At 43.4% G+C, this 26,376-nt stretch overlaps 2 protein-coding genes across 3 annotated transcripts; one reads left to right on the forward strand and one right to left on the reverse strand.

Annotated features, from left to right (window-relative positions):
* Positions 1-441: 441 nt before the first annotated feature.
* Positions 442-7,683, reverse strand: fam83d (family with sequence similarity 83 member D). 2 transcript variants are annotated; one of them, XM_035777373.2, is made up of 4 exons: positions 5,646-7,683; positions 3,104-3,271; positions 2,825-2,949; positions 442-2,615 (listed from the first exon to the last, which is right to left on the reverse strand). In XM_035777373.2, exons 1-4 carry the CDS (start codon positions 6,126-6,128, stop codon positions 1,604-1,606), a joined length of 1,788 nt encoding a protein of 595 aa, XP_035633266.1. In that variant the 5' UTR covers positions 6,129-7,683; the 3' UTR covers positions 442-1,603. The 2 variants fall into 2 exon arrangements, with proteins under 2 accessions (XP_035633266.1, XP_052382634.1); XM_052526674.1 differs by lacking the exon at positions 5,646-7,683 and adding an exon at positions 4,731-5,630.
* A 71-nt stretch (positions 7,684-7,754) lies between these two features.
* LOC118388375 (zinc fingers and homeoboxes protein 3-like) lies at positions 7,755-25,749 on the forward strand. The gene is made up of 3 exons (XM_035777372.2): positions 7,755-7,979; positions 20,747-23,712; positions 24,349-25,749. Exons 2-3 carry the CDS (start codon positions 20,951-20,953, stop codon positions 24,380-24,382), a joined length of 2,796 nt encoding a protein of 931 aa, XP_035633265.1. The 5' UTR covers positions 7,755-7,979; positions 20,747-20,950; the 3' UTR covers positions 24,383-25,749.
* Positions 25,750-26,376: the final 627 nt, after the last annotated feature.

Raw genomic sequence — 26,376 nt, forward strand, 5'->3', positions numbered from 1 at the left:
ACTATTGCAGTATAGTACAAGGCCTTACATATGTCATAGGAGATAACCGACACATACCGGAAATACATTAGTCTAATGCATATATTGTTATTGTATTACTGCATTTGTGCTGCCGCTCAGCTTCCCTTGACATATTCTCTGAAAATATTGGCTAGATGAACGTCTACCACATGTAAAGCCAAGGCTACAGAGTGAAGAGAGATGATTTCCCTTGCAAAGTGGCCCACAAATACCCAGATGTTAAACTGAGACTCAAAAAATGATTGCCCTCAACATTATCATTCATATATAAAAAATAGATCTCCATAGTGATCACGTCTCATAATACAATGATCAGCATGTTTAAGCATTGGGCTTCAGGACGCATCGTCACTGGTTCCAACTAGTCATTGTGAGGTTAGATAGTGTACATGTAATAAAAAAAGTGATAGATGAAAAAGATATGTAAAATACTCCTTTATTTTAAGTGTCAGCAATAAAGTACATACATTGATATCATAACACGTAACTGCTTTCTCAGTACTCAGATTTAGTTTGTTCGATTCTGGGTAAACTTTTAACATTGCTATACTAGAGACATGATAGATCAGAAGTATGGTATCTGAGAGATGATAGAGACTGGTTTTTACATCAGAAGTGAATGGTTATCTGTAGGAGTTAGATGGCTTTGGGAATGTGTAGGGGAGACAGGTGGAGAGCTTAGAACCTAACAATGTCACGGAGGGAAAGAGGGTGATGTATAATTATGTCGGGATATGTTATTTTTAGCCATCGGGGATCCTCTGGGTGGAGAAGAGACACCGTCTGGTATCAATAACCATGACAGCCTAGGAGTTGGGGAGGAGTGAGGACTTTGGGGTAGAGGTCAGGTTAGATGAAGTGAGGAAGAACAGATATCACTAAAGTTCTGTCTAGCAACAGAGATGAATTAGCTGTTCAGTTGCAAAGGAGACTCAGCCTAGGAGAAAGGGTTAAATATCCGTGCTTGTGTGAAGAGAGTTTTGGTCTGAATTACAGCTGTAACGACTCTTTGGGAAGAATTAAACTTGGTTAAGCTTCTCTAGTGTCCGTGAGTTATTTACTCACAATTGGAACCTAACAAGTTAAACTGAATGTTAGAATGCTGTATAATAAAATGTTAAAATGTTCATCAAATATCAATTTCTGAATTGCAATTACAGTATTTCTCAAATAAATCTTTGGACAATCTTATTGTTTCAATATATATTTTTTTAAATCATCAAAACCATATATAGATTGTGTCTTACTGCACAATGTCTACACTTAAAAACATTACATTTTGTAGCAAAAATAGTCAAGGCAAATTACAGTATATCCATCGCCTGTCTACTGCCATTTGACGCCAGTTTCTAAAGTAGAAATGTTCAAAAAGGAACAGATTCACAATAAAAATAGGAAGAAGGCTACATCACAACACAGACACAGTGACACACACTTTCAAATTCTAAACTCTAAGGAAGACTAATTGTCAAATGTCATATTGCTCTTTAAACCCATTTGTTTCAAGTAGTGTATACCTACGAAACACAGAGGTTTCTACAACACCCTCCACCTTCAAGCCCCTGCAGCCCTGTAAGTCCTGTTAGTGTAAACATCTAGCCCTTGGCCATGTGCCCATGCCCACACTGTCCATCAGCAGGCCAGGGTTATGCCCCTGCCTCTGTCTCCGCTCTTTCTGGGCATTGCATGCTCTGTGCAGCCCGGGCCCCAGGGCCATGTTGGTGAGGTCCACCAGCTCACGGCGGTGGGACAGCATGGTCACCATGTGCTCCAGCTTGGAGCGGATGGTGGAGTAGTGATACTGACGCTCTTTGGTCAGCTTGCGGAAGCACTCCCTCAGGTTCCCATCAGGGGGTGCAGTACAGTGACGGACTGCAGGGCGACGGTCCACCCCATGGGGGGCGAGGTGCTGCCTGGGGGAGGTAGAGACAGAATCTGAGGAGGCGGCAGCTTCACTCTGAATGTTGTTGGTCTGAGTCGTGGTGATGGTAATGGGAGTAAATGTAGCCTTGTTGGGGAAGAGGTGCTTAGTGTACTGAGTCAGATCAGTCTGCACTCCAAGGTCCACCGCAGGGCAGCTGGTCTGGGTGGAGACATGACAGCAGGTAGGGATGGAGGGTGTGACCTGCACATCCACTGCTAATGTGGCAGTGGTAGGGTCACCTGTGGGCAGGCACTGGGCGGCACTTCCAGCCAGGACCTCCTGCATGTGTCGCTGCTCCATCCAGTCTTCCCCTATGGTGGAGGAGGCCGACAAAGGGCTGCTCTTCCCAGTCATTTCTCTGGAGGGCGGCACTGCCACAGCCTGGGCCCGGCTGGGTGTGCTGGTCAGACAGACAGTTTTCCCCAACACTTCCAGGCAGACAGGCTTGACTGGGGGCCTCTCTTTGCCCGGCTGAGGGGATGAGGTGACGGGGTGTTTGATGAGAAGGTGGTCGTAGAAGCCACTGTTTCGGGCACTGGCTGGGCCCCTGGTAATAACAGGCATGGACTGAGCGTACAGAATCCGGAACTCCTCATCAAAGTTCTCAGTGATCTGGCCAGACAACTCGATCATGTTGCTGCTGTTTAGTTTCCCATCAGTCCAATTGAACCTAAGAATGTAAGCAAAGGGCTTTACAGTTCTATACCCCATATAAGTCAAATAAGGATGGCAAAGTCACTCACAGCACCTAGGTTCATACAAGTTGAAAGTATTGAGTGTTTTATAGGCTTTTTGCTCGAGGGTCTTGTAAAAAAACGGGGACATTTTTCAATGCTATACTGCATATAATTATATGGTAGTAAAGCAAGAAGTCTTTACCTGTAGGAGCCTGTAGTCACTCTGTTCCCATCAATCAACATGAACCGTTCATGAACCTTCCCAGTAATCTTGGCCCCTGACCTCATGAAGTATGTACCACCAGTTATGGTCCGCACTCGCATTTGCTTTGTTGAGGAATGAAACAAAAACAGTATGAAATACAAGCCAGTCACAGGTCACTTATTAAATACTGAATTATCATGCTTCTAAATCAGTAATAAAATATCAGCTTATCTGCGATAAGACATGAAACACAGGTGGAGTCAAAACAACATATACCTTAAGATCGTCCAGGCGCACATTGATGTTGTTGCACATTTTGAGGAATGCCGGCACACAGGACCAGTCCAGCAGGATGTAGACTGGAACTCTGCGCTGTGTGCACGCCTCCTGGAGATCCTTAAAGATGTCCAGGTCTGTCAGAGAGTCTGTCACTATGGCGATCACCTGTAATGGTAAATCAAATAATTTGTTAGTCAAAGCACCATTGATATAGACCCAGTTTACAATTTAAAAGAGGCTGCTCTTCTGTCTTACTATTTGTGAGGCGGGGTCACTCTAAATGGGCTCTTATGCATGATTGTGCCCACAAACCAGGTCTTAATCAAACATTAAGAAGGAGAAAACACTAAGCGGCGCATCTATTGGCCACACTCTCTCTGTCGTGTATCTAGATGAGCCTCACTGCAGTCAACTGTGGTCTGCTGCCATGGCAATCATCTTTAATGCTTGGACTGCAAACAAATGTGTTTCTATGACATGGACAATCTGAACAATCAACAATAACTCAATAGTTTACAGATCAAGGGCCATTTGGGGCATTTCCTAAATTGTTATTCTGAAACTGATGCTGATCAACTATAAGGCCTGAAGCAGAGAGAGTAATTAAATTCACTGTAAATACAAAGATGTAACTCAACTCTGATTTCTCCCACTTAGCTGTAAACCTACCTACAGCTCACCTGCACACAGAGGCAGATGACACACAAGGCCAAGCATTAAGAAAAGTGCACACCAACACTATTACATGTGAAAAGCATGTTCAGACACATTCATTAATGTACTATTACTGTAGGCGCTCCTCTGAACCAGACTTGGAGTTGAAGCTTTTCATCAATCTCGCCATTCTGGAATGCGAACTCATCAGGATGGTAAGGAAACTGCATTAAACTGACAGTTCCAAACACGTCCAGAAATGTGTTGAGTTTGAACATGTGACTAACAAGTGTCTTTCTTTCCTCTGACCTTTCAAGTATCTAGCACTATAAGAAAATGCAACAGTACTTTAAATATGACTATTGAGAAGAGCATCACAGTATAAAGGTTCATCCAGACCCCAGAAAGATGTAGTGTATTCGGAAAGTATTCAGACTGCTTACCCTTTTCCACATTTTGTTACATTACAGCCTTATTCTAAAATGGATTAAATAATTTCCCCCTCAATCTACAGACAATACCCCATAATGACAAAGTGAAAAGACGGCCACTCTTCCTAGAGCTGGCCCCCCGGCCAAACTGAGCAATCGGGGGAGAAGGGCCTTGGTCAGGGAGGTGACCAAGAACCCGATGGTCACGCTAACAGAACCCTAGAGGTCCTCTGTTGAGATGGGAGAACCATATCTGTTGCACTCCACCAATCAGGCCTTTATGGTAGAGTGGCCAGATTGAAGTCACTCCTCAGTAAATGGCATATTACAACCCACTTGGAGTTAGCCAAAAGGCACCTAAAGGACTCTCAGACCATGAGAAACAAGATTTTCTGGCCTGAACGCCAAGCGTCACATCTGGAAGAAACCTGCCACCATCCCTACGGTGCATCACGCTGTGGGGATGTTTTGTAGCGGCAGGGACTGGGAGACTAGTCGGGACGGAGGAAAAATTGAACGGAGCAAAATACAGACAGTACCTTGATGAAAATCTGCTCCAGAGTGCTCAGGACCTCAATGACCCTAAGCACACAGCCAAGACAACGCAGGAGTGGCTTCGGGACAAGTCTCTGAATGTCCTTGAGTGGCCCAAACTTGAACCTGATAAAACATCTCTGGAGACCTGAAAATAGCTGTGCAGCAACACCGCCCCATCCAACCTGACAGAGCTTGAGAGGATCTGCAGAGAAGAATGGGAGAAACTCCCCAAATACAAGTGTGCCAAGCGTCATACCCAACAAGACTCGATGCTGTAATCGCTGCAAAGGTGCTTCAACAAAGTACTGAGTAAAGGGTCTGAATACTTATGTAAATGTATTTTTTTTATACATTTCCAAAAATGTCTAAAAACCTTTTTTTGCTTTGTCATTATGGGGTATTGAGTGCAGATTGATTGGGGGACGACGACAATGACAATGTAATCGATTTTAGAATAAGGCCGTAATGTAAGAAAATGTGTAAAAAGTCAACGTCTGAATACATTCCGAATGCACTGTATATAAGCCTAGAATACCAGTCAGTTAGTGAGTGAGTGGATGGTCACGTTTGAGTAAACAGACACACCCAGGGTCAGGAGCCGATTGACTTGTCTGACTCAAATCAAACAATCCATATGTGACTGGTATCGTTTGAATTTGACATCTGAGGTGTACAAAATTGAGTAAAATAGCTAAATGTTTTTTTCCATTGGATATAGGCCTAGTCCTGAAACAATCTGTATAAATAAGGCCATCATTGTAAATAAGAATTTGTTCTTACCTGACTTGCCTAATTAAATAAAGGTTGCATTTTTAAAAATGCACACATTAAACACTGTAGTCTACAGAGCCGACTAAGCTCAACAATTGAGTTGATGTTACTGTGGTCACCATTTTAGTGTTTTGTTAATGCATTACCTCCTTGGCACTTTGAATCATTCTTCTCGCAGCTTCCTTGCAACTATAGATGCATTCTCCATAACTGGGTTGGAAGTGGGCGACAGCACGAGTGACTCCTCGGTAAGAGCCCGATGTAAAGGCGGGCCAGCCGATTTCCAACAGCGGTGGCTCCACGTCTGAGACCTCGGGGAAGTAAGTGACTGAGGAGCAATCCATGGAGCTGCTTACCGACTGTTCAAAAACCACGTCCTCTGCGTGGAGGGACACACCGCGTGGAACCACCGTAGCACGGCCAATGCGTCTGACCTCGTCATCCGAGAGAAAGTTCGGTATTCTCTCTTTTCTTAGAAATCCCAAAAACGAATCAACTCCACCTGAAATAAGTTCTTCTAACGCCAGTCGGTGCCTTTCGTTGTATAACTCCTTTACATTCAAATCATTTTCCTGTCTTCTTGACGGCCACCTTACAGGTGAATCTTCCAAACATTGCGATAGAGCCATAACGTTAAGTGAACTATTTAGAATATACAGTAACCATTCAATTCAGTGTCCCTCGTGATATAATGTAGCCTAGCCAGAAGAAGCAAATTTGTATTTTGCAATTTACTCAGTTCCAGCCCATCCGTAGTCAGTATTGGCTACTCGAAAGTTAGGAACCAGAATCATGCAGACAAGCCTGCGCTATACATCTGTCACTCCGCTATAAGCGCTCGCTCATTGGCCAGCAGTTTGAATTTGGAGGCAAACAAACCCTATCCAGTATCCACTCTCAAGTCACGACCTCAAATGCCCGGACCAGCCTACTGTAGAACGACTGTACATTTTGACACTACGAAAAATCACGGAAGGAGTAGGCTATATCATATGATTATAAAACTAAGCACAAGCCTAATTATCTGACTGGCGACATTTATGTCCCTAATATTTAAAAAGGAGACCACGTAATCATTAATCATGTGTGTTATCAAGTTATGTTAGATGTGGTATCATGGTATAGATCATGTATGTGTAGTTTATGTCTAATAATTCAAACGTTTAAACAGTGTAGTTGGCAATACAATTAATAATTAACCTTGTAATTAAAATGATGGACGCAATGTCCCAATGCCACATATTGGAACATTCTGTTTTTACCACAAGTCTATAACCAAGGAGTAAGACCATGTACATTTTTACAGACACGATCAAGGTTCACGGTAGGCCTTTGGGTATAGGCCTGGTCTGAAGTAAACTATATCATATGATGATAAAATAGCACGTCTAATTTGCTGATTTATCATGACATTGATATTTAAAAATAATACCAGCCCAGCATGATTTAAAGTGATTGATAAGGTCTATGTATTCCTGAATTGAATTCAAAAGATGAAACATGTTGTTGGCAATCAAAATAATAATTATCATCTGGCAATGCAAATGATGGAGTCAATGTCCCCATATTGCCACTTATGGTGCCTTATTTTTACGCACACGTACTGTATAACCAACCAAGGAGTAAGAGCCTAGTCTTTGGTATACCTTATTTGTTTAATGGACCAGGGAAGCTAGCTAGCTATGACCTCAGATGGATTGTCCCTCGATGAATCTTGAGTCAGTAAAGCTGGAAAATGTAAATAGAAATAGGATATGGCGCGTCGGTGCGACATATTTGTGGCATGAGCTATCCACCCCTTTACGCGCACTATTCACTACGCTGAGCAGGCCTTTTGATATTCAGGGACAATCTTACTCTCAACGTTCCTGTGGTTCGACAGACGAGGCGCCTTAACACACGTTAAATTGGCAAAACAGAGTTACCTCATTATTATGTCGCCTATTCATTAGGCTAGACTGCTTTCATTATGTGGCAGGTAAGACCTTTTCTGATAGGAAAGGACGTCGAAATTATTAAGCCACATCTTTGGCAAATTCTCAAATACACTTCAGTTTTCAACAGGCAGACATCAAAATTATGACCGACCGTGGTTCGTGTCCAACACTTTCGCTTCGTTAGAGCGTATCTCTCTCTATACATTCACCGTCCAACCCCCGCCCTTCTCCAAAATTTAGATGAAAGGGTTTAGGATGTTGGGTGACGCTCTGAATCACGTGTTCATAGGAAATACACTCCGTATAATTTTTGGCTACCTCGTCCTGCCGCCGACCACAGTTGTTTTCTGTCCATACAGTGTGCGAGGAGAGGTAATGTACCTTGCTGTGGTCACTGTCGGACGGGTTCACGCCAGTTTATCGGGTTCAACTGAGGAGAGGACCCACCCCCCTCCTCTCAAAGCGCAACGAACGGAGCTAATCTAATATTAATAATTTCTATATTAATGTCGTATTCCATTTTACCCCGGTCCAACTATCAAGGTAAGGACACTTTTCCTTGTAGCCTACAATAGAATAGCTATAATTATTTTTGTTTAATCACAGATAGTTTACTCCAATTCTGGCTATTGAATTGTATCTGGTGCTGTAGTCTAGGCAGTATATATGAAGTCGCCAATATATAAAATGGCGACAGTAGGTGGGGGGTGCCGAGTTAGGATTTTTGGGAATATGTTTTATTCTAACGTTACAGTATGAGTTCAAGATAGTCGCAAATAGCCCAAACACCGAGCCAATGTTTGCCAACAGGCTACTGGAGTGAAAGGGTTAACTCGACTTTTTGTTACAGTTTCAAGAATGTAGTCTACTCAACGTTGTACTTGCCCTGTCGCACGCTACAATGTGACGTTTCTGATTAATTTATTGCACAACGCTGAATATTTCCCCAGCTTTTTGAGCGAGTCGGTGCTGACTATTTCAGTATCCAAGTTCTAAGGACTTTTTATATAACGAATACATAATCTTATTGGATGTGATGTCGGGTAGTCTAATTTAGACGACCAAAGACGTCCGGCTGGATTTACTACCCAAAATGTCTTCCTTTTTAAATCTATGAATTTTAAAGCGACGTTAATCCTTCCTTTCAATGAATCAGTTCAGTAGGCTAATGTATGATGTTTAATTGCAGACATTGTTGTTTTAGCCTATGTGTTGAACAATCTTGTTTTCCCACCTGTTACTGCCTTGCGTTGATGCTTCGAGCTCGACAATCAACTGCATTTTGGGAGCTGTCATCATGTTTTCGTCTGTCTTTTTTAATGTGTGTCAAACTGTCAGAATATTGCACACTGTAAACTTTTCCTCACGATTCCAATCTCACTAAAACAGACAAGACGGCGCACATTATTCATGTATTCAATTAATTGACCCTGTAAAATCACATTTTTTTTTTGTCTCTTAGCTGGCCATCATGCCTACACTTTATATTGGACCATAAGATGGTATTCTACCTCTTGAACGAGCAGCAAAAAATATTCATCCGAAAACTATTGGTTTAAATATTCAACCTTCTAATCAGGGGAAATGTGTGAGTGATTCATGCACATGCAATGAGCCAGGGGCATCATGCCCATTGGAACTGAAGGAGCATGTCATGCTACCAGTGGTATAGGAAATATCATTTAAGGATATTAAACTAGAATGAATATGCAGACACCTAATTTGACCATTATTGCCCCCTCAAAATACATAGATGCATGAAGTTTGTAAAAGAGCCTCCTTCTGCTCCTATGCTTGGCAGATGTCTCTCCTTACTGACTAATACAAAGCTAGACAAGCTAGCTTCCATAGCTTGGCTCCTCTAGGCTAGCTAGGTTCAGCCTAGTCCAGTGAGTGTGTCGGTGTAGAGGTTTGCACTCTTCTAGGCGGTTACACTGGGGGAATGTCAATTCCCTTTGTGGATCCCTGGGAACGTTCTTCCATCTCCCTTCTCGGAACTGTTCTAATGAGGCCTGGCATATTGCTTTTTATCCTGACTCCCTGCAATTAGGAACAGCTCACAGTTTTGGTTATGGCCATAACAGAGAGTGTTTGTATACACAGACACTGTGTAATGGGCAGAGAGTGCCCACCCCACTCTACAAAAAACATCCTTGTATGCCACTCCTTAGTTACTGTACGAATATACCGCGTTGAGGATTAAATGTTCTGTCTATTGACACCAGTCAGATAATATTTGTATGTCTTTGGCTTAGGTTTCACTGTGCCGTATAGTCATTGCCAGAGCACCCTCAAGGAGGTCATATGGTCGTGATTTGCAGTTTTAGCTGACATCGAGTGTATAACATTCCTCGAGTTCAGAGAGGAAAATCAGCTATCTAATGCCAACCAGATCTATTTCCCAGCAGTTCTGTACAAACAACCATATTCGTGATAACAGCATACTTCCCCCTCCTCACAAAAACAGTCCCATAAGCATACTACTTAGAGAGCTTTGTTATGTTGGTCTGAAAGTCTATACCACTCTGTATGGGTTTGCTCTTATTCTCTCCTATTCATCGTATGGTATTGCTTTTGTCTTAGGAGTATCGAGGCACAAAGCGATCGAAAGCCTCCCTGAGACAGCATGTTTGCTCAGTTCCAACCAAAAGAAACTTCTCTGCACTCGTGGAAGAAAAAAACTGGGGGCTAGAGAGGAGAGAGCCCCTGCCACTTTCTCTGTCCCGTGCAAGAAAGGTTTGGTCAGCAGGAGCTGGCATTTGCCAAGCTCTGGTACTTACAAGAGGCTGTGATGTCAGCCATTTTAGGTTGGACAGTACAATGCGCGATACGCCGCCATTTTTCTTAGTTTTTCTTTTTATGTTGCCATATCAATGGCCTGGAGTCCAAGATACAGAACTGAAGGAGATATATTCATTTAAAAAAACACAGAAATAGGTTCTCATTACTCAGGATTGTTTTTACACATTTTTGGTCTGTCATTCAGCCAGGCCATAGATGAAGGCTTTGGTGAACAATATAAGATTGTGATGGATGACATGAAAATGCATTTGAACAGAACAAGAGATGCTTTGGCAGTGTACATTATACTGTATTACAATACCCCAGTCCTCAGACCTCTGTGCCAATTTTACAAGACGACACTGACAGGATGTCCTTTGCAATGTATATATCCCACATTTGTCTTTTATGAAAGGACTGTCACAAACACTTAATCAGTAGAGTGGACTGTGCAGTCGAGCAGGTATTTTTGTATTGTCGTTGTGAGAAGGTGTCTTTACCACTGGCCAACCCAACCCCAATGTTCCGGAACAGCTAAGCCAAGACTGGCATTTTCAAAGATGGCACAGCAGGAGGATTAACTTTGTCCTTTGCCTGGCATAAAAGGTGGTCATTTATGTGTGTGCGTGTGTGCGTAAATGCGTCTGGTGGGTGTAGTCGAGAGACTCCTCTGTGTGTGGTGTGGTGGGCAAGGAGAAGAGAGGGGTTGCTATGGCAATGTTAACACATGAGTGGCACCGCCGACTGGTCTCCCAGCGGACCGGGCTGCAGTCATGGAGGTAAGGGGGGCAAGGAGGAGACGGATGACAACACCTGCGTCTCTCAGCAGGCATTCACACGTTCACACACCCTTACTCATATACTGGTACACACATAAATACATAGAACAGACAAATACACACACACGCCCTGAAGACACAGTCAAACACAGAATTAAGGGGCATACAAACGACCAGATGCTGAAGACGGATACACTGGGTTAACCACTTGTATCCTTGGCTGAAGGTGTGACAGTGGAGCTTACAACTCTGTAGTTAATGTGGATATTATGGACATACAAACATTAACCCATTGGAATACACTTAAATGATGATGTGCAAACTAAGTCGCAGCCATTCAGTCAAACACACATTACTAGACACAGAAATCATAATAGACACAGCAGACATCCAGACATGCAGGAAATTGAACAATGGCAAGTTGACGGACAGTCGTCTAAGTAAGGATCACGTTTCTCTTATAAATGAGACGCCATTGTTCCCAACATCTTCCTTGTTCAGGGAAGTAATTGCTCTCTGTTTCTGACTTATATTTGGATGTCCAGTAGATCCACTCACATGACTTTAATCTATTTAATGAACATTTGGCAGAAGATGTACTCCTAAACAGATTTTTCCTATTGTTTAGGTGTGTCTATCAGGAACTGTTTTGTCTGTCCCACACCCACTTATGCCAGGCACAGTTTCTGTTGATTTTCAACTCAAAACCAGGGAAGCAAGCTGAGGCTGTCAGACTTTCAAGACAGCCGTGGATCACTGAAATGCTAATATATGGAAAACAAATGTTGTCATAAAACAGCCAAGATTTCTCATCAGCCCTTGTGTGACTGCAGCACCACAGACTGTTTACTGGCAGTTGAGTTTAAAGATAAATATCTCTGAAAGCTTTGGTGTAAAACGATGTTGAAGAGAACAGGCAAGAAGGGTGTGTGTTGTGTGCGTGTATTGGAGGAAGTGGAATACTAAAACACTTTCTCTGTCATAATCACCCAGCTGTCTGTCTGGGTCTGCTTTCCCTATGTTGTTCTTCTCTGTCCCCTCACTCCTCAGTCATGTGACCAGCGACATGGCATTGCAAATACCAATCCGTTTGCAAATGTCAACAGTGCGAGTGCCTATGGGCTATTTTATTGAATTTGTACCACTTCACACCCCTTCAGATATGAAGCCACGTTTTTTCTTAACATTTTATTCTAAAAAGCCAAACATGAAGTAGTCTCTTGAAATGAAATCATGCTGGCTGAGTTGAGCACACAAGGTAATACGAGGACTTTGCTTGTGAAGAGTGAGAGGAGGTGTTCTAAGAGCTTGTCTGAGAGGTCTGTCACTTTGCTTCAGTTCAGATCAGTACTCACCAGAGATGAAACTCTTTTAATCTCAGCCATAGAGCCAGTGCCAGTATCGGGACATATGACACACCAGGAGACGGTGCTCGTCTGAGTCGTCTCCTTCAGCGCTGAAACACGAGGCCCCTCTTTTCAGAGTGCACCATTCATTGGCTCCAGTCCCTGTCTGGGAAGCCCTTGTCTTGTGTCTGATCGCACGTCTTGCTCGCTAGATAATGCACCCCATTCTTTTGAAAGGTGACCTGGTTCTTTATGTACCCTTGCTCAACTTTTGGCCTGTCTTTGGTTTGTCATGCAGGAAATTTGATGTTTTAGGAGGAGAGATACCAGGGCAACGGCTGTCTTGCCACTAGAATATTGCTCAGCACAGTACTCCTGTCCTGGACCACATCCACACAGGCTACATCAAATAACTTATTAGTGCTCAGATAACGTTATTTTCCATCACATGGTCTTTTTTTAAATGGCATGGCCTTTGTATTTTTTTTTACCCCTTTTTCTCCCCAATTTCGTGGTATCCAATTAGTAGTTACAGTCTTGTCTCATTGCTGCAACTCCCGTACAGACTCGGGAGAGGCGAAGGTCGAGAGCCGTGTGTCCTCCGAAACCCAACCCAACCAAGCCTCAATGCTTCTTGACACAATGCCCATTTAACCCGGAAGCCAGCCATACCAATGTGTCGGAGGAAACACTGTACACCTGGCGACAGTGTCAGCGTGCACTGTGCCCTGGCCGTCACAGGAGTCGCTAGTGCACGATGGGACAAGGACATCACTGCCGGCCAAACCCTCCACTAACCCAGACGACGCTCCCGGTCGCGGTCGGCTGTGACAGCCTGGAATCGAACCCAGAATCTTTAGTGGCGCAGTGGTCTAAAGCTGTGCCACTATAGCTCGGATTTTCTGACCTGAAGATCACTGAGATCATGGTTCAACCTTGTTTTTTTTTCTAGAGTTCCCAGTTGTCTTGAAAGCACCATTCGTCACTTGCCACATCATCATGATTGCATCATCATCATGATGTGGCTAGTCTGATGGTGCTTTCAAGACAACTGGGAACTTGGAAAAGAACAAGGTCAAATCATGACCTCAGTGATCTTCAAGTCGGAAAGCAAGAGCTCTAGAAAGATGCCTGAGTTTCCGACTTGGAATTCCGAGTTCCAAGTCGGAGATTTCCGGGTTCCCAGTTGTTTTGAACGCAGCATCAGTACCATTCTCTTTTAGTCTGGTTACCGGTCTTTTTAGCTAACATTCCACTCCTTGCCACTCTTGTCATTTGCTTTCTGCAATCTCAACGTTCAATATAGAGCCGGATTTATGGCACAGTTGCTGATTGGTAGTTGGAAACAACATTAATATTTTCCATTACAACGTAATGGAACATGTGGGGCTTGCAAATGTTGCGCAATATATAGTTTGAATTTTAAGAACAACAATAAACAATACCGTTACGACCTGCTGCAGTCAATGCAAGATCATGTTGTTCATAGTGGCTAGAGAAGACTCCGTAATGAGAGAGAATTAATGATACTGAAAATATTAGCCAACAAGATTCAATCAAGCTATGTTTGCTTCAGTTGCATCCCCATTAATGATAACGAGAGGAAAGAAACTCAAAAACCTGTTGTCATTCCTCGCACATATGCTGATCATCATAATTTTCTTATATTTTTTATTTTTTAAATATTATTTGTCATTAAGTGATGGAGTCTAGACAGGTTACTTTAGGAAACTTTTTGAATGGAATCGGCGAACTCACACGTCCTAAAAGTCTAGATGATAAAAGCATACTACACTGAGCACTCATGCTTGGCTGCCATTTTGGGACAGTATCAACAGTGGACTAATGAAAAACACACCAAAACATTGTTTTTAGTGGATTTTTCCTTTAACTACGGTATCATAACCAGTAACTTAACTTCATCGGCTGCCCATCCATTGTCCACACTATACTAAAACCATAGCATCACATTTAATTAGATGAGCACGAGAAGACCAGACACTTGCATTAGAGCTATAGCCTTCGTCTCAATGGAATGCACTCACTAAACCTGCTGTCAGGGGTTAATTGTGTGCTGTATAATGACCTCTCCGCTGGCTAAACATACAGCAAATGCCCATGTCTGTATGCAGCAAACCGGGATTACTGCATAAGAGGCTGGTGACCTATTTTTTCGTGGTGTTTTTTTTTTGTTGTTGAAAGGGAGCCGTCATTAGAAATAAAAAGAGGCAGTTACAAAAAGGACGTCACAGCCCATCTGGGATCAGCATGTATTGTGGGCAGTCATTTGGGATTTTAAATTCTGGAACAGGTTCATTTTTTTATTTACCGACCAACAGGCCATGGTGAATGCATACAAGTGACTCCATTCAGTTTCACTGGCTGAAGACATATCGTTTTGTTTTAGGAGTGTAGCCATGTTCAAGAGAATGCGGATGACTGTAAATCATTTGACTTAAGATTTCAATAACGTAATAGTGTGCTCATTCTGCATACTGAGCAGTGGGCTCCATTGTAATATATAAAGTAATAACACTCCTTGTAATAAATACTTTTAAGTACTGAGAGCGGCACTGATGAGGATGATGATGAACATTCGCTAAAGAGAGTTTACACATGTCTATCTACCAAAGCATCATGATATCTCTGTGAGAACTAGATGAATCAAGAGCAGTTTACAACACCACATCACACATCAACAAATTCACAGCAAGAGAGGCAGAGAGAGGGAGAGACATAAATATATATATAGAGAGAGAAAAAATATGTGTGGGGAGGGTAGGGTTCACCAAGAGTGCAGCGAGTAAGAGAAGCCGATTCGTGTTCTCACTTTCTGATTCTGTTTTTGTGCTCAGAATGTTGTTACATATGATAGAGTGCCCAGAGAAACAATCATTATGAGATATTTAGCTACATAACTGTAGAAACAGAACAAGCGGAAATCACTGACCTGTGTCCTGAAGCGGTTTCAAACTGCATTAAGGGGTGTGTGTGCATATGTGAAATTTTAAGCAATTGTGAGGAACGTCATGCGTGAGTGTTTTAAAGTACAAAGGGGGTATTCATGGATGGATAGGCATCATGCACCCCAAAAATCTGACGCGGCACAAAGTACGTGAGGATGGCTGGGGGTTGGTCTGGAAGGGGTATAGGCCCCCGGTCCGGATGTTGGAGAATTTAACATTTTTCAAACACCTGAAATAGCTTTTTCCTGCAATCTAGAGCCATAATCATTATGCTTAATTCAATGCATTATTGAGCTGTCTGTATCCTCCCGACTGGTGGTTTGTACATTTAAAACGTATATCACCGTTCTCCCCACTGTGTATATATATATATACAGTGGGGAGAACAAGTATTTGATACACTGCCGATTTGGCAGGTTTTCCTACTTACAAAGCATGTAGACGTCTGTAATTTTTATCATAGGTACACTTCAACTTTGAGACGCGGGAAAAAATCCAGTAAATCACATTGTATGATTTTTAAGTAATTAATTAGCATTTTATTGCATGCAATAAGTATTTGATACATCAGAAAAGCAGAACTTAATATTTGGTATAGAAACCTTTGTTTTGCAATTACAGAGATCATACGTTTCCTGTAGTTCTTGACCAGGTTTGCACACACTGCAGCAGGGATTTTGGCCCACTCCTCTATACAGACCTTCTTCAGATCCTTCAGGTTTCGGGGCTGTCACTGGGCAATATGGAATTTCAGCTCCCTCCAAAGATTTTCTATTGGGTTTAGGTCTGGAGACAGGCAGGCTAGGCAACTCCAGGACCTTGAGATGCTTCTTACGGAGCCACTCCATAGTTGCCCTGGCTTCAGCCACGACCCATCTTCAATGCTCTTACTGAGGGAAGGAGGTTGTTGGCCAAGATCTCGCGAAACATGACCCCATCCATCCTCCCCTCAGTACGGTGCAGTCGTCCTGTCCCCTTTGCAGAAAAGCATCCCCAAAGAATGATGTTTCCACCTCCATGCTTCACGGTTGGGATGGTGTTCTTGGGGTTGTATTCATCCTTCTTCTTCCTCTGAACACGGTGAGTAGAGTTTAGACCAAAAAGCTCTATTTTTGTCTCATCAGACCACATGACCTTCTCCCATTCCTCCCCTGGATCATCCAGATGGTCATTGGCAAACTTCAGACGAGCCTGGACATGCGCTGGCTTGAGCAGGGGGACCTTGCGTGCGCTGCAGGATTTTAATCCATGACGGCGTAGTGTGTTACTAATGGTTTTCTTTGAGACTATGGTCCCAGCTCTCTTCAGGTCATTGACCAGGTCCTGCCGTGTAGTTCTGGGCTGATCCCTCACCTTCCTCATGATCATTGATGCCCCACGAGGTGAGATCTTGCATGGAGCCCCAGACCATTTTATAATAATTGTGCCAACAGCTGTTGCCTTCACACCAAGCTGCTTGCCTATTGTCCTGTAGCCCATCCCAGCCTTGGGCAGGTCTACAAATTTATCCCTGATGTCCTTACGCAGTTGTCTGGTCTTGGCCATTGTGGAGAGGTTGGAGTGTTTGATTGAGTGTGTGGACAGGTGTCTTTTATACAGGTAACAAGTTCAAACAGGTGCAGTTAATACAGGTAATGAGTGGAGAACAGGAGGGATTCTTAAAGAAAAACTAAGGTCTCTGAGAGCCAGAATTCTTACTGGTTGGTAGGTGATCAAATACTTATTGCATGCAATAAAATGCTAATGAATTACTTAAAAATCATACAATGTGATTTTCTGGATTTTGTTTTGGATTCCGTCTCTCACAGTTGAAGTGTACCTATGATAAAAATTACAGACCTCTACATACTTTCTAAGTAGGGAAACCTGCAAAATCAGCAGTGTATCAAATACTTGTTCTCCCCACTGTATATATGCTTCTCTGCATCTCTGCAAAAATCTGGGTAAAAGATTGATAAACTTATTCATTACATTTAGTTATTGCTTGCTTTTCTCAAGTCTACCAACCTTGCAGCAGGCATGCCAGCTAAGGTAGTTGGACAAGCTAGCTACTCTAACTTGATTGATAGCCTGAAATGGCTTCTTGGCAGGTAGTTATGAGGTTGGCAACCTATCTGAGCTAGCTAAAGCTAACTTCATAAAATTGCTAGGTGGCTACCCCAACCATGATCACCCTAGAAATATCAGACTGTAGGGACCATGGCACTAAATCAAATCAAATCAAATGTATTTATATAGCCCTCCTTACATCAGCTGATATATCAAAGTGCTGTACAGAAACCCAGCCTAAAACCCCAAACAGCAATCAATGCAGGTGTAGAAGCATGGTGGCTAGGAAAAACTCCCTAGAAAGGCCAAAACCTAGGAAGAAACCTAGAGAGGAACCAGGCTATGAGGGGTGGCCAGTCCTCTTCTGGCTGTGCCGGGTGGAGATTATAACAGAACATGGCCAAGATGTTCAAATGTTCATAAATGACCAGCATGGTCAAATAATAATAATCACAGTAGTTGTCGAGGGTGCAACAAGTCAGCACCTCAGGAGTAAATGTCAGTTGGCTTTTCATAGCCGATCATTGAGAGTATCTCTACCGCTCCTGCTGTCTCTAGAGAGTTGAAAACAGCAGGTCTGGGACAGGTAGCACGTCCGGTGAACAGGTCAGGGTTTCATAGCCGCAGGCAGAACAGTTGAAACTGGAGCAGCAGCACGGCCAGGTGGACTGGGGACAGCAAGGAGTCATCATGCCAGGTAGTCCTGAGGCAAGGTCCTAGGGCTCAGGTACTCTGAGTGAGAGAAAGAAAGAAAGAATTAGAGAATTAGAGAGAGCATACTTAAATTCACACAGGACAAGACAGGAGAAATACTCCAGATATAACAGACTGACCCTAGCCCCCCGACATATAAACTACTGCAGTATAAATACTGGAGGTTGAGACAGGAGGGGTCAGGAGACACTGTGGCCCCATCCGATGATACCCCCGGACAGGGCCAAACAGGCAGGATATAACCCCACCCACTTTGCCAAAGCACAGCCCCCACACCACTAGAGGGATATCTTCAACCACCAACTTACCATCCTGAGACAAGGCCGAGTATAGCACACAAAGATCTCCGCCACAGCACAACCCAAGGGGGGGCACGTCAGTGACTCAACCCACTCAAGTGACGCACCCCTCCTAGAGACGGCATAAAAGAGCACCAGTAAGCCAGTGACTCAGCCCCTGTAATAGGGTTAGAGGCAGAGAATCCCAGTGGAGAGAGGGGAACCGGCCAGGCAGAGACAGCAAGGGCGGTTCGTTGCTCCAGAGCCTTTCCGTTCACCTTCACAATCCTGGGCCAGACTACACTCTATCATATGACCCACTGAAGAGATGAGTCTTCAGTAAAGACTTAAAGGTTGAGACCGAGTTTGCTTCTCTCACATGGGTAGGCAGGACATTCCATAAAAATTGAGCTCTATAGGAGAAATCTCTGCCTCCAGCTGTTTGCTTAGAAATTCTAGGGACAATTAGGAGGCCTGTGTCTTGTGACCGTAGCGTACATGTAATGCTTTGTAGCATGTAATGCTTTCTAGCACTGGAGTAATATGATCACATTTTGGGATTCTAGTTAGGATTCTAGCAGCCTTATTTAGCACTAACTGAAGTTTATTTAGTGCTTTATCTGGGTAGCCAGAAAGTAGAGCATTGCAGTAGTCTAACCTAGAAGTTACAAAAGCCTTGATTAATTTTCCTGCATCATTTTTGGACAGAAAGTTTCAGATTTTTGCAATGTTATGTAGATGGGAAAAAGCTGTCCTTGAAACAGTCTTGTTATGTTCGTCAAAAGAGAGATCAGGGTCCAGAGTAACACCGAAGTCCTTCACAGTTTTATTTGAGACAACTGTACAACCATCAAGATTAATTATCTGAATCAACAGAAGATCTCTTTGTTTCTTGGGATCTAGAACAAGCATCTCTGTTTTGTCCGAGTTTAAAAGTAGAACGTTTGCAGCCATCCACTTCCTTATGTCTGAAACACAGGCTTCTAGCGAGGGCAATTTTGTGGCTTCACCATGTTTCATTGAAATGTACAGCTGTGTGTCATCCGCATAGCAGTGAAAGTTAACATTATGTTTTAGAATGACATCCCCAAGAGGTAAAATATATAGTGAAAACAATAGTGGTCCTAAAACGGAACCTTGAGGAACACCGAAATTTACAGTTGATTTGTCAGAGGACAAACCATTCACAGAGACAAATTGATATCTTTCTGACAGATAAGATCTAAACGAGGCCAGAACTTGTCCGTGTAGACAATTTTGGGTTTCCAATCTCTCCAAAAGAATTGTGGTGATCGATGCTATCAAAAGCAGCACTAAGGTCTAGGAGCACAAGGACAGATGCAGAGCCTCGGTCTGACGCCAAATAAAGGTAATTTACTACCTTCACAAGTGCTGTCTCAGTGCTATGATGGGGTCTAAAACCAGACTGAAGCATTTCGTATACATTGTTTTTCTTCAGGAAGGCAGTGAGTTGCTGCTGCGCAACAGCTTTTTCTAAAAATTCTAGAGAGGAATGGAAGATTCAATATAGGCCGATAGTTTTTAATATTTTATGGGTTACTGCCACTTTTAGTGAGTTTGGTACACATCCAGTGGATAGAGAGACGTTTATTATGTTCAACATAGGAGGGCCAAGCACAGGAAGCAGCTCTTTCAGTAGTTTCGTTGGAATAGGGTCCAGTATGCAGCTTGAAGGTTTAGAGGCCATGATTACTTTCATCATTGTGTCAAGAGATATAGTACTAAAACACTTGAGTGTCTCTCTTGATCCTAGGTCCTGGCAGAGTTGTGCAGACTCTGGCCAACTGAGCTTTGGAGGAATACACAGATTTAAAGAGGAGTCTGTAATTTGCTTTCGAATGATCATGATCTTTTCTTCAAAGAAGTTCATGAATTTCTTACTGCTGAAGTGAAAGCCATCCTCTCTTGGGGAATGCACTAGGTATTACAGAGAGAGAGATTCTTTTTTAAATAAATAAATAATTTCTTAAACCGGACAGATCTGGGGGTGCACATGCCCCTGTGTCCCCTATGGGTATGAAGCCTCTGCATGGATGTGTGTGTGTGCCAACACTCATACAAAACGTCTTAAATATGTGAACAGTGGCTCAAATGTGAACAGTGGCTCAAATGTGAACAGTGGCTCTCATCCAAGGTTGGCAGAAGAGTTTGGCGTTAATATGAGGCACATGATCAGGATGATCATTAGACACTCGCTGATGGTATGGGTAGGGGGTTAAGGACCCATATAGAAGGATAGGATACAACCATCGTTTTTTTACTGACAGTGTAAAAATAACTAAATAACTAAATAGCTAATAACCAATTGTGTGTGGTGTTATTCTTATAAGGAATGATTTACCTTATCACATATTTGTTCTGTTTTCTCTCCTATAGGTTCCCAGTGAACTGCTAAAACAGTCTAACCCATTGTGTGAGAGGAGCCCCAGAAGCTGAGGGCAAACATGAAGCAACACTGTGAAGTCATCGCGGCTGGCCCATGACACTTAAACTCTCAGCCTTATCCACAAACCACTCGCCCTCCGTTACCATACAGGACAACCAGTCAGTCACCCATCATCTGCACACAGCTACATTACAATGGCCAGCAAAAGGAAGTCAACAGTGCCCTGTATGATCACATCCAAAAGCAAACACATGCGTGAGGAGATCATACTTGGCTGCCTTCCTGAGCTCCTACCCACAATCCCAGAGGACAGCATCCTCAGTATATCTGGAGAAGACAGAGGCCATTTCTCCCATGATTCCTCCAGACCTGAAAGGGGTGACAAATGGCAGAAAGGTAGCACATACAGCTGCACACCCTGCCGCTTTGAGTCCAGAGAGCTGAACTACTTTTTGGACCACCTGCACAACTGCCACATAGACTTCAGGGCCCAACCCTGCTTCTCCTGCCTGAACTGTGGCGTGTCAGTGGTCAGGTTTGAGGCCCTGGCCCTGCACAATGCTAAAGCACACCCTGGGGTGTCAGGGGGCTCTGTCTCCGCTTCCCTGCATGTCAGTAAGAGAGATGGTGCGACCACCGTAGAGCAGAGTCTGTTCACCACCAATGGGGAGGACTCGAGCGATACTGCAATCTTTCTCACTAAAACACCTATAGTGAGGGTGATGAAGGCCAAGGGAGAGCACAAGAAGATTGTGGTTTCCCACACGGTGGAGGTGCAGAGGATAGACACTGGGAAGAAAATGGAGCGGACAGACCCCACCATGTTGATGAATGTGCCTGAACTACAAAATGGGTCTCTCAGTGGGACCGGTGGTGCTGCTATGTTGAGAAACCCTGTCACTCATGTGATAACAACAACAGTGCCCAATCAAACCTATCACCAGCACAGCTCTCCCACCTTCTCCATCTCGGATTCCAGCAAAAACCTTCCAAAGGTGATGATTCCCCTGAGCAGCATCCCCACTTATGATGCTGCCATGGACACCAGCAGCTTTCTCAAGACTTCCTTTGGTAAGTTCCCCTACCCGACCAAAGCTGAGCTCTGCTACCTGACTGTGGTCTCTGATTGGCCAGAGGAGCAGATCAAACTGTGGTTCACTGCCCAGAGACTCAAACAGGGGATCAGCTGGTCCCCTGAGGAGATAGAGGAGGCCAGGAGGAAGATGTTCAACACGGTCTTCCAAGGAGCAGCACCCCAAAAACAGCCCCCCAAGCAACGGCACACAAATCATATTGTGACCCATCACACTGTCCATGCCCGGCCTGCTCCAGTGGGCCCCAGCCACCAGGCTGCCAAGGTGACCCATGGCAGTGTAGTGAGCAGGCATACTGGAGTCATATCCACTTCGGCTAGCATGTCAGCCGCTGGTCACCCGGTCACCACTAGGGTCTCTTATGCTACCCCAACCATGATCCCCCCAAAATATCAGACTGTAGTCAGCAGAACAACACAGGTAGTGGCCAGGAACACTATCCCCACTACTGTGGCCAGCCAGGAGTCTGACAAGACTGTTGCTCTGAGGCTGGGAAACAGTTGTGTCATTAGCACCAGCTGCAGAAGCAGCCGTAACAGTAGTAGTTGCAGTAGTAGCAGCAGTAACAGTAGTAGTTGCAGTAGTAGCAGCAGCATCAGTAGTAACTCCTCCATCAGTAGTAACGACAGGGACCATGGCACTAGGAAACCAATGAACAACATCAGTTCCAGCAACAGCATTGTCAGTTGCTCCTCCAACATTGGCAATAAAGATGACTGTAGCACTGACAGCCATGACAAACCAAACAATCAAAGCAGCAGACATATTAGCATTGCATCTGTCTTGGAAGGCTTCAGCAACAGCAGCAACAAAGGTAAAGTGATCATGAGTAACACCAGCAAATCTAACGTTATCGCCTATAACATTCATAGCAATGGAAACACAGCTAACCAGGATCAGTACACATCAACAAAGAGCGATGATGACGGTAACAACAACAATATCCACAAGTCCAAAAATGGCAGTTTTAGCAGTGGCTACTCCAGCACTAGAAATAATGACAGTGTCAACAACCTGAACCTTGCCAGCAAAGCCCAAAACGAAAACACCAGCATCAGTGTCATTACCAAAAGCAGCAGTAGCAGCAACAGCATATCCATCATTAAGGATGGCAAATGCATCAAGGAGGTTCCTATGAAAGCTTTTTCAGTCCTGCGGCAGCTTATCAAAGAGGAAGACCATTTTGGGGACGACAGAACCTGCCCTGAACTAAAAATTGACCCCATCAAGATCAACCTGCAGAGGCTCATGGTGAGCGATCCAGCTGCCAAACCTGGTTCAGAGGCCTTCCCTCCAGAGCTCAAGTCTGAGACACATGTCTCAGACCGGTCACACCCATCCAAGAAAAGCCCCCAGCAGGTGCACCTTTTGAGGCAGGCATTCACCAGCACACTGTGGCCCAGCAGCCAGCAGTATGAGGAGCTGAGTATCATGACGGGTCTGCCAAATCCAGAGGTGGTCCGCTGGTTCAGCGACAGCCGCAACATCCACCAGAACGGCCAGCTGAAATGGCTGGAGGGCTACCAGTGCCTACCAGTAGAGGGAGAGGAAGGAAAGGGCCACAGAGACTCTGAAGCAGGGGCACTGATCAATCCCCAGGAGATTAATAGGAAACTAGTGGAACTGGAGGTGAACAAGCAGCTTGATGAAGGACCTAAGGAGCTCCACTCGGGGCAGCTGGGATTCTGGTGGGGCGCAGACACACAGAGGCCACTGCTGAGTGCAACAGAGCCAGAGGAGACTGGGGAGAGAGGGAGAGCTGTGGAGACAGAAGAACTACATGGTCACTGGGCAGAGAGGGAGGAAGACCACCCTCAGCCGGTTAGCAGCCAGGCCTTTGGGGAGAAGCAGACGGAGGCCAGGTGAGTTCTATCAGTTACCGTTGTCTAATGAAAATGACTCAATCTGTGATCACCCCATACCTTCATGGAATGTACTGTATATGTTAGGTTGAGTTGTTTACTTGTCAGGCTCTTTGAGACTGATGATGATGATTTTTCAAAGGTTAATATTGCTCCTTGGCCATAACAGAATGTCAAACACTATACTGTTGATTTCTACAGTAGCTATATATTGTTCTGAAACTGGATATGATTTATTTAGGGCTTTGTAAACTGAAAATTAAGTTTGTAGTTGTTACTGTGATTTCTGAAGAAACAAAAAAACCTGGGGAGGGAGTGTGGGTACTCATACAGAGTGGCTTTCACAGACAATCAAAGGTCTGTGTATTAGAAGGTCTGTGTATTTTTAGAAGAGTTGGAGTCTGGGCCATTGAATTATAGATTAAGAGAGAGTGCTAATATATGTGAATAAATCATGAAAATGGTCTTTTATGAGTTGGCTGTTACATAACTTAGTCTCTGATTTCCAACCACCCTTATGACGGTGCTGATTCTAAAGACACTTAATATGACGTGTATTCATGGGAAATGTAATTTAATCAGAACAATATTGTACTAATACATGTGTGCACGCATGTTGTGTGCACGTGTTTTCAGGGATCGTCTGAGGATAGAGCTGCTTGAAGTCTGATGGAGTGGCCCAAACGTACTAGGGGTACAGGATGGGTTGGCTGTCCGGCTTTACAGATGGCCATGGTCTGGTGTGTTCATTATGACAGCAGATGTGATTGTTGCTGGACCGTTGGACTGTAACTGTGAATACCCCCCCCTTATACCATCACTTCCTGCCATCCTCTAAAGAAATAACTTCTCACCATTGAGTCCTGTGATGTTCAAGCCTTTCTTCATGCTTCTTTGTGGTCATTATGGTGAATAGGACGATGTTTGTAGAGGGCAGTAAGACATGAGACAGAAAGGAGGTGCACACTGACTGGACAACTGACTTGAGGGAAGATGGGAGAGGGATGTACAGTATATGATTCAAACTGCACTATAGAGGGTTTTCGTTTACTGGACAAAATGACAAGTGTCTAGGAGATGTTATTGTTGGCTTTGTGATATTTTTTACTTTTTTTTAGCAACCAGTACTTCACTGTCTTGAATTTTACTTTTCTCTGTAAAACATTTTTTTCCCCTATTCTTACTCTTCTTCTATAGTCACTGTAAGTCCAGAAGCAATTTAGCCTTTAGTTTTATTTAGCTCTGTATAAATGTTGGTGATCACTTAACAGTTCAGCTATACACAACAGACAATACAATGGACTAGCAGACAGCAATGCTAAAACCACACTGCCCCAGAGTAAAGATATTGGCAGAGCGCTAACAGAATCAATACACTGCCCTGGCTTCATCTGCAAACCCAAACATAAAAGAAGCCTGTCATGCAAACGTTGCCTTACTCAGTCTGTCCATGCATTTATGACTGGTCTGCCCATCACTTATAGCTTTCCAGCTGCTGTGATGTTGAGATCAAAACAAGGTGCCAGTGCATTAGTCACTCATGTGATGGTCTACATCTATGAATAAAAAAATATGCTGCTTCTGTATTCTTGGAAAAGCTTAACATTCAGCTGTAATAATATCAAATATCATTACTGGCAAATGTTATAAAATAAAGGTAAATTTGATCAAATGCCCTGGAGGACACAGAGGTAGGTATTGTGCTAGCTAGAGAGCCAAATGAAGAGATCTTTTCACTCTACTGAATTTTCATACAAACGTAGTCACTACATAAATCCTACAAAGCTGCATCTCTAATAAGCTGCTAAATAAGCGAAGAACGGTGCTATACCATCCAAATTGGAGGCGATCTCCTACCAGCAGTGTATGCACTTGTGAATGTTACCAATTTATTTTGGTTAGAAAAATAATGAAAACAAATCTGGACTTACGGTGTTATGATCACTTTAACTTTTATGAAATAGTTTGATCAAAAAGCACTGTTGTATCATCCTTTCTACACTTTGAATCTTTACTGAATAAATACTCACTGAGAAACTGTTTACTTGTTTTTTATTGCCACATTAAAAGCTATCACACCTGTAGAATGATTATAGTACATGACATTTGCTAATGGATATTTATATGGGTGTATTAATTTACATAAATTGCATTGAAGAATTGACAAACAAAGAATTGGCAGGTTATTTTATAAACACAGGTAGTGCCATCTACTGGTAGAGGACAAGTTGATGCACTGTTCTCTCCATTAAGAACTACATGCCAACAAGAAAAATCAATTGGTTAGGGAAATTGAGCTCTTGCTGCTATAGCAGCAGAAGTCTATAATCATTATTTCCAGTGTACTGTATTTGGCAAGTTGTAATCAGAGACATACAACACTGTATTGTGTAGGCCTATGTCAATATGAACAGCTCGATCTTGGGACTCCAAATCTAACAAGGCCTGATCACTAGCTACTTTTGAAATGCCATTTCACTGGTCCTTCGAATGATTTTCCATACTTAAGTCTAGGGACATGAAAGAATGCATAATAATAATGGGTTTAAAGATAAGACATTTTAGATACCTTTGTTACGATAGAGGATATCCAAAATCTGCAGATGTTTGCCTTACTGATGATATTTATTGAACAATGCTGAAAACATTATGCATATCAGTCCA

Source organism: Oncorhynchus keta, chromosome 10 (genome assembly GCF_023373465.1).
Source record: "Oncorhynchus keta strain PuntledgeMale-10-30-2019 chromosome 10, Oket_V2, whole genome shotgun sequence".
Classification (NCBI taxonomy): domain Eukaryota; kingdom Metazoa; phylum Chordata; class Actinopteri; order Salmoniformes; family Salmonidae; genus Oncorhynchus; species Oncorhynchus keta.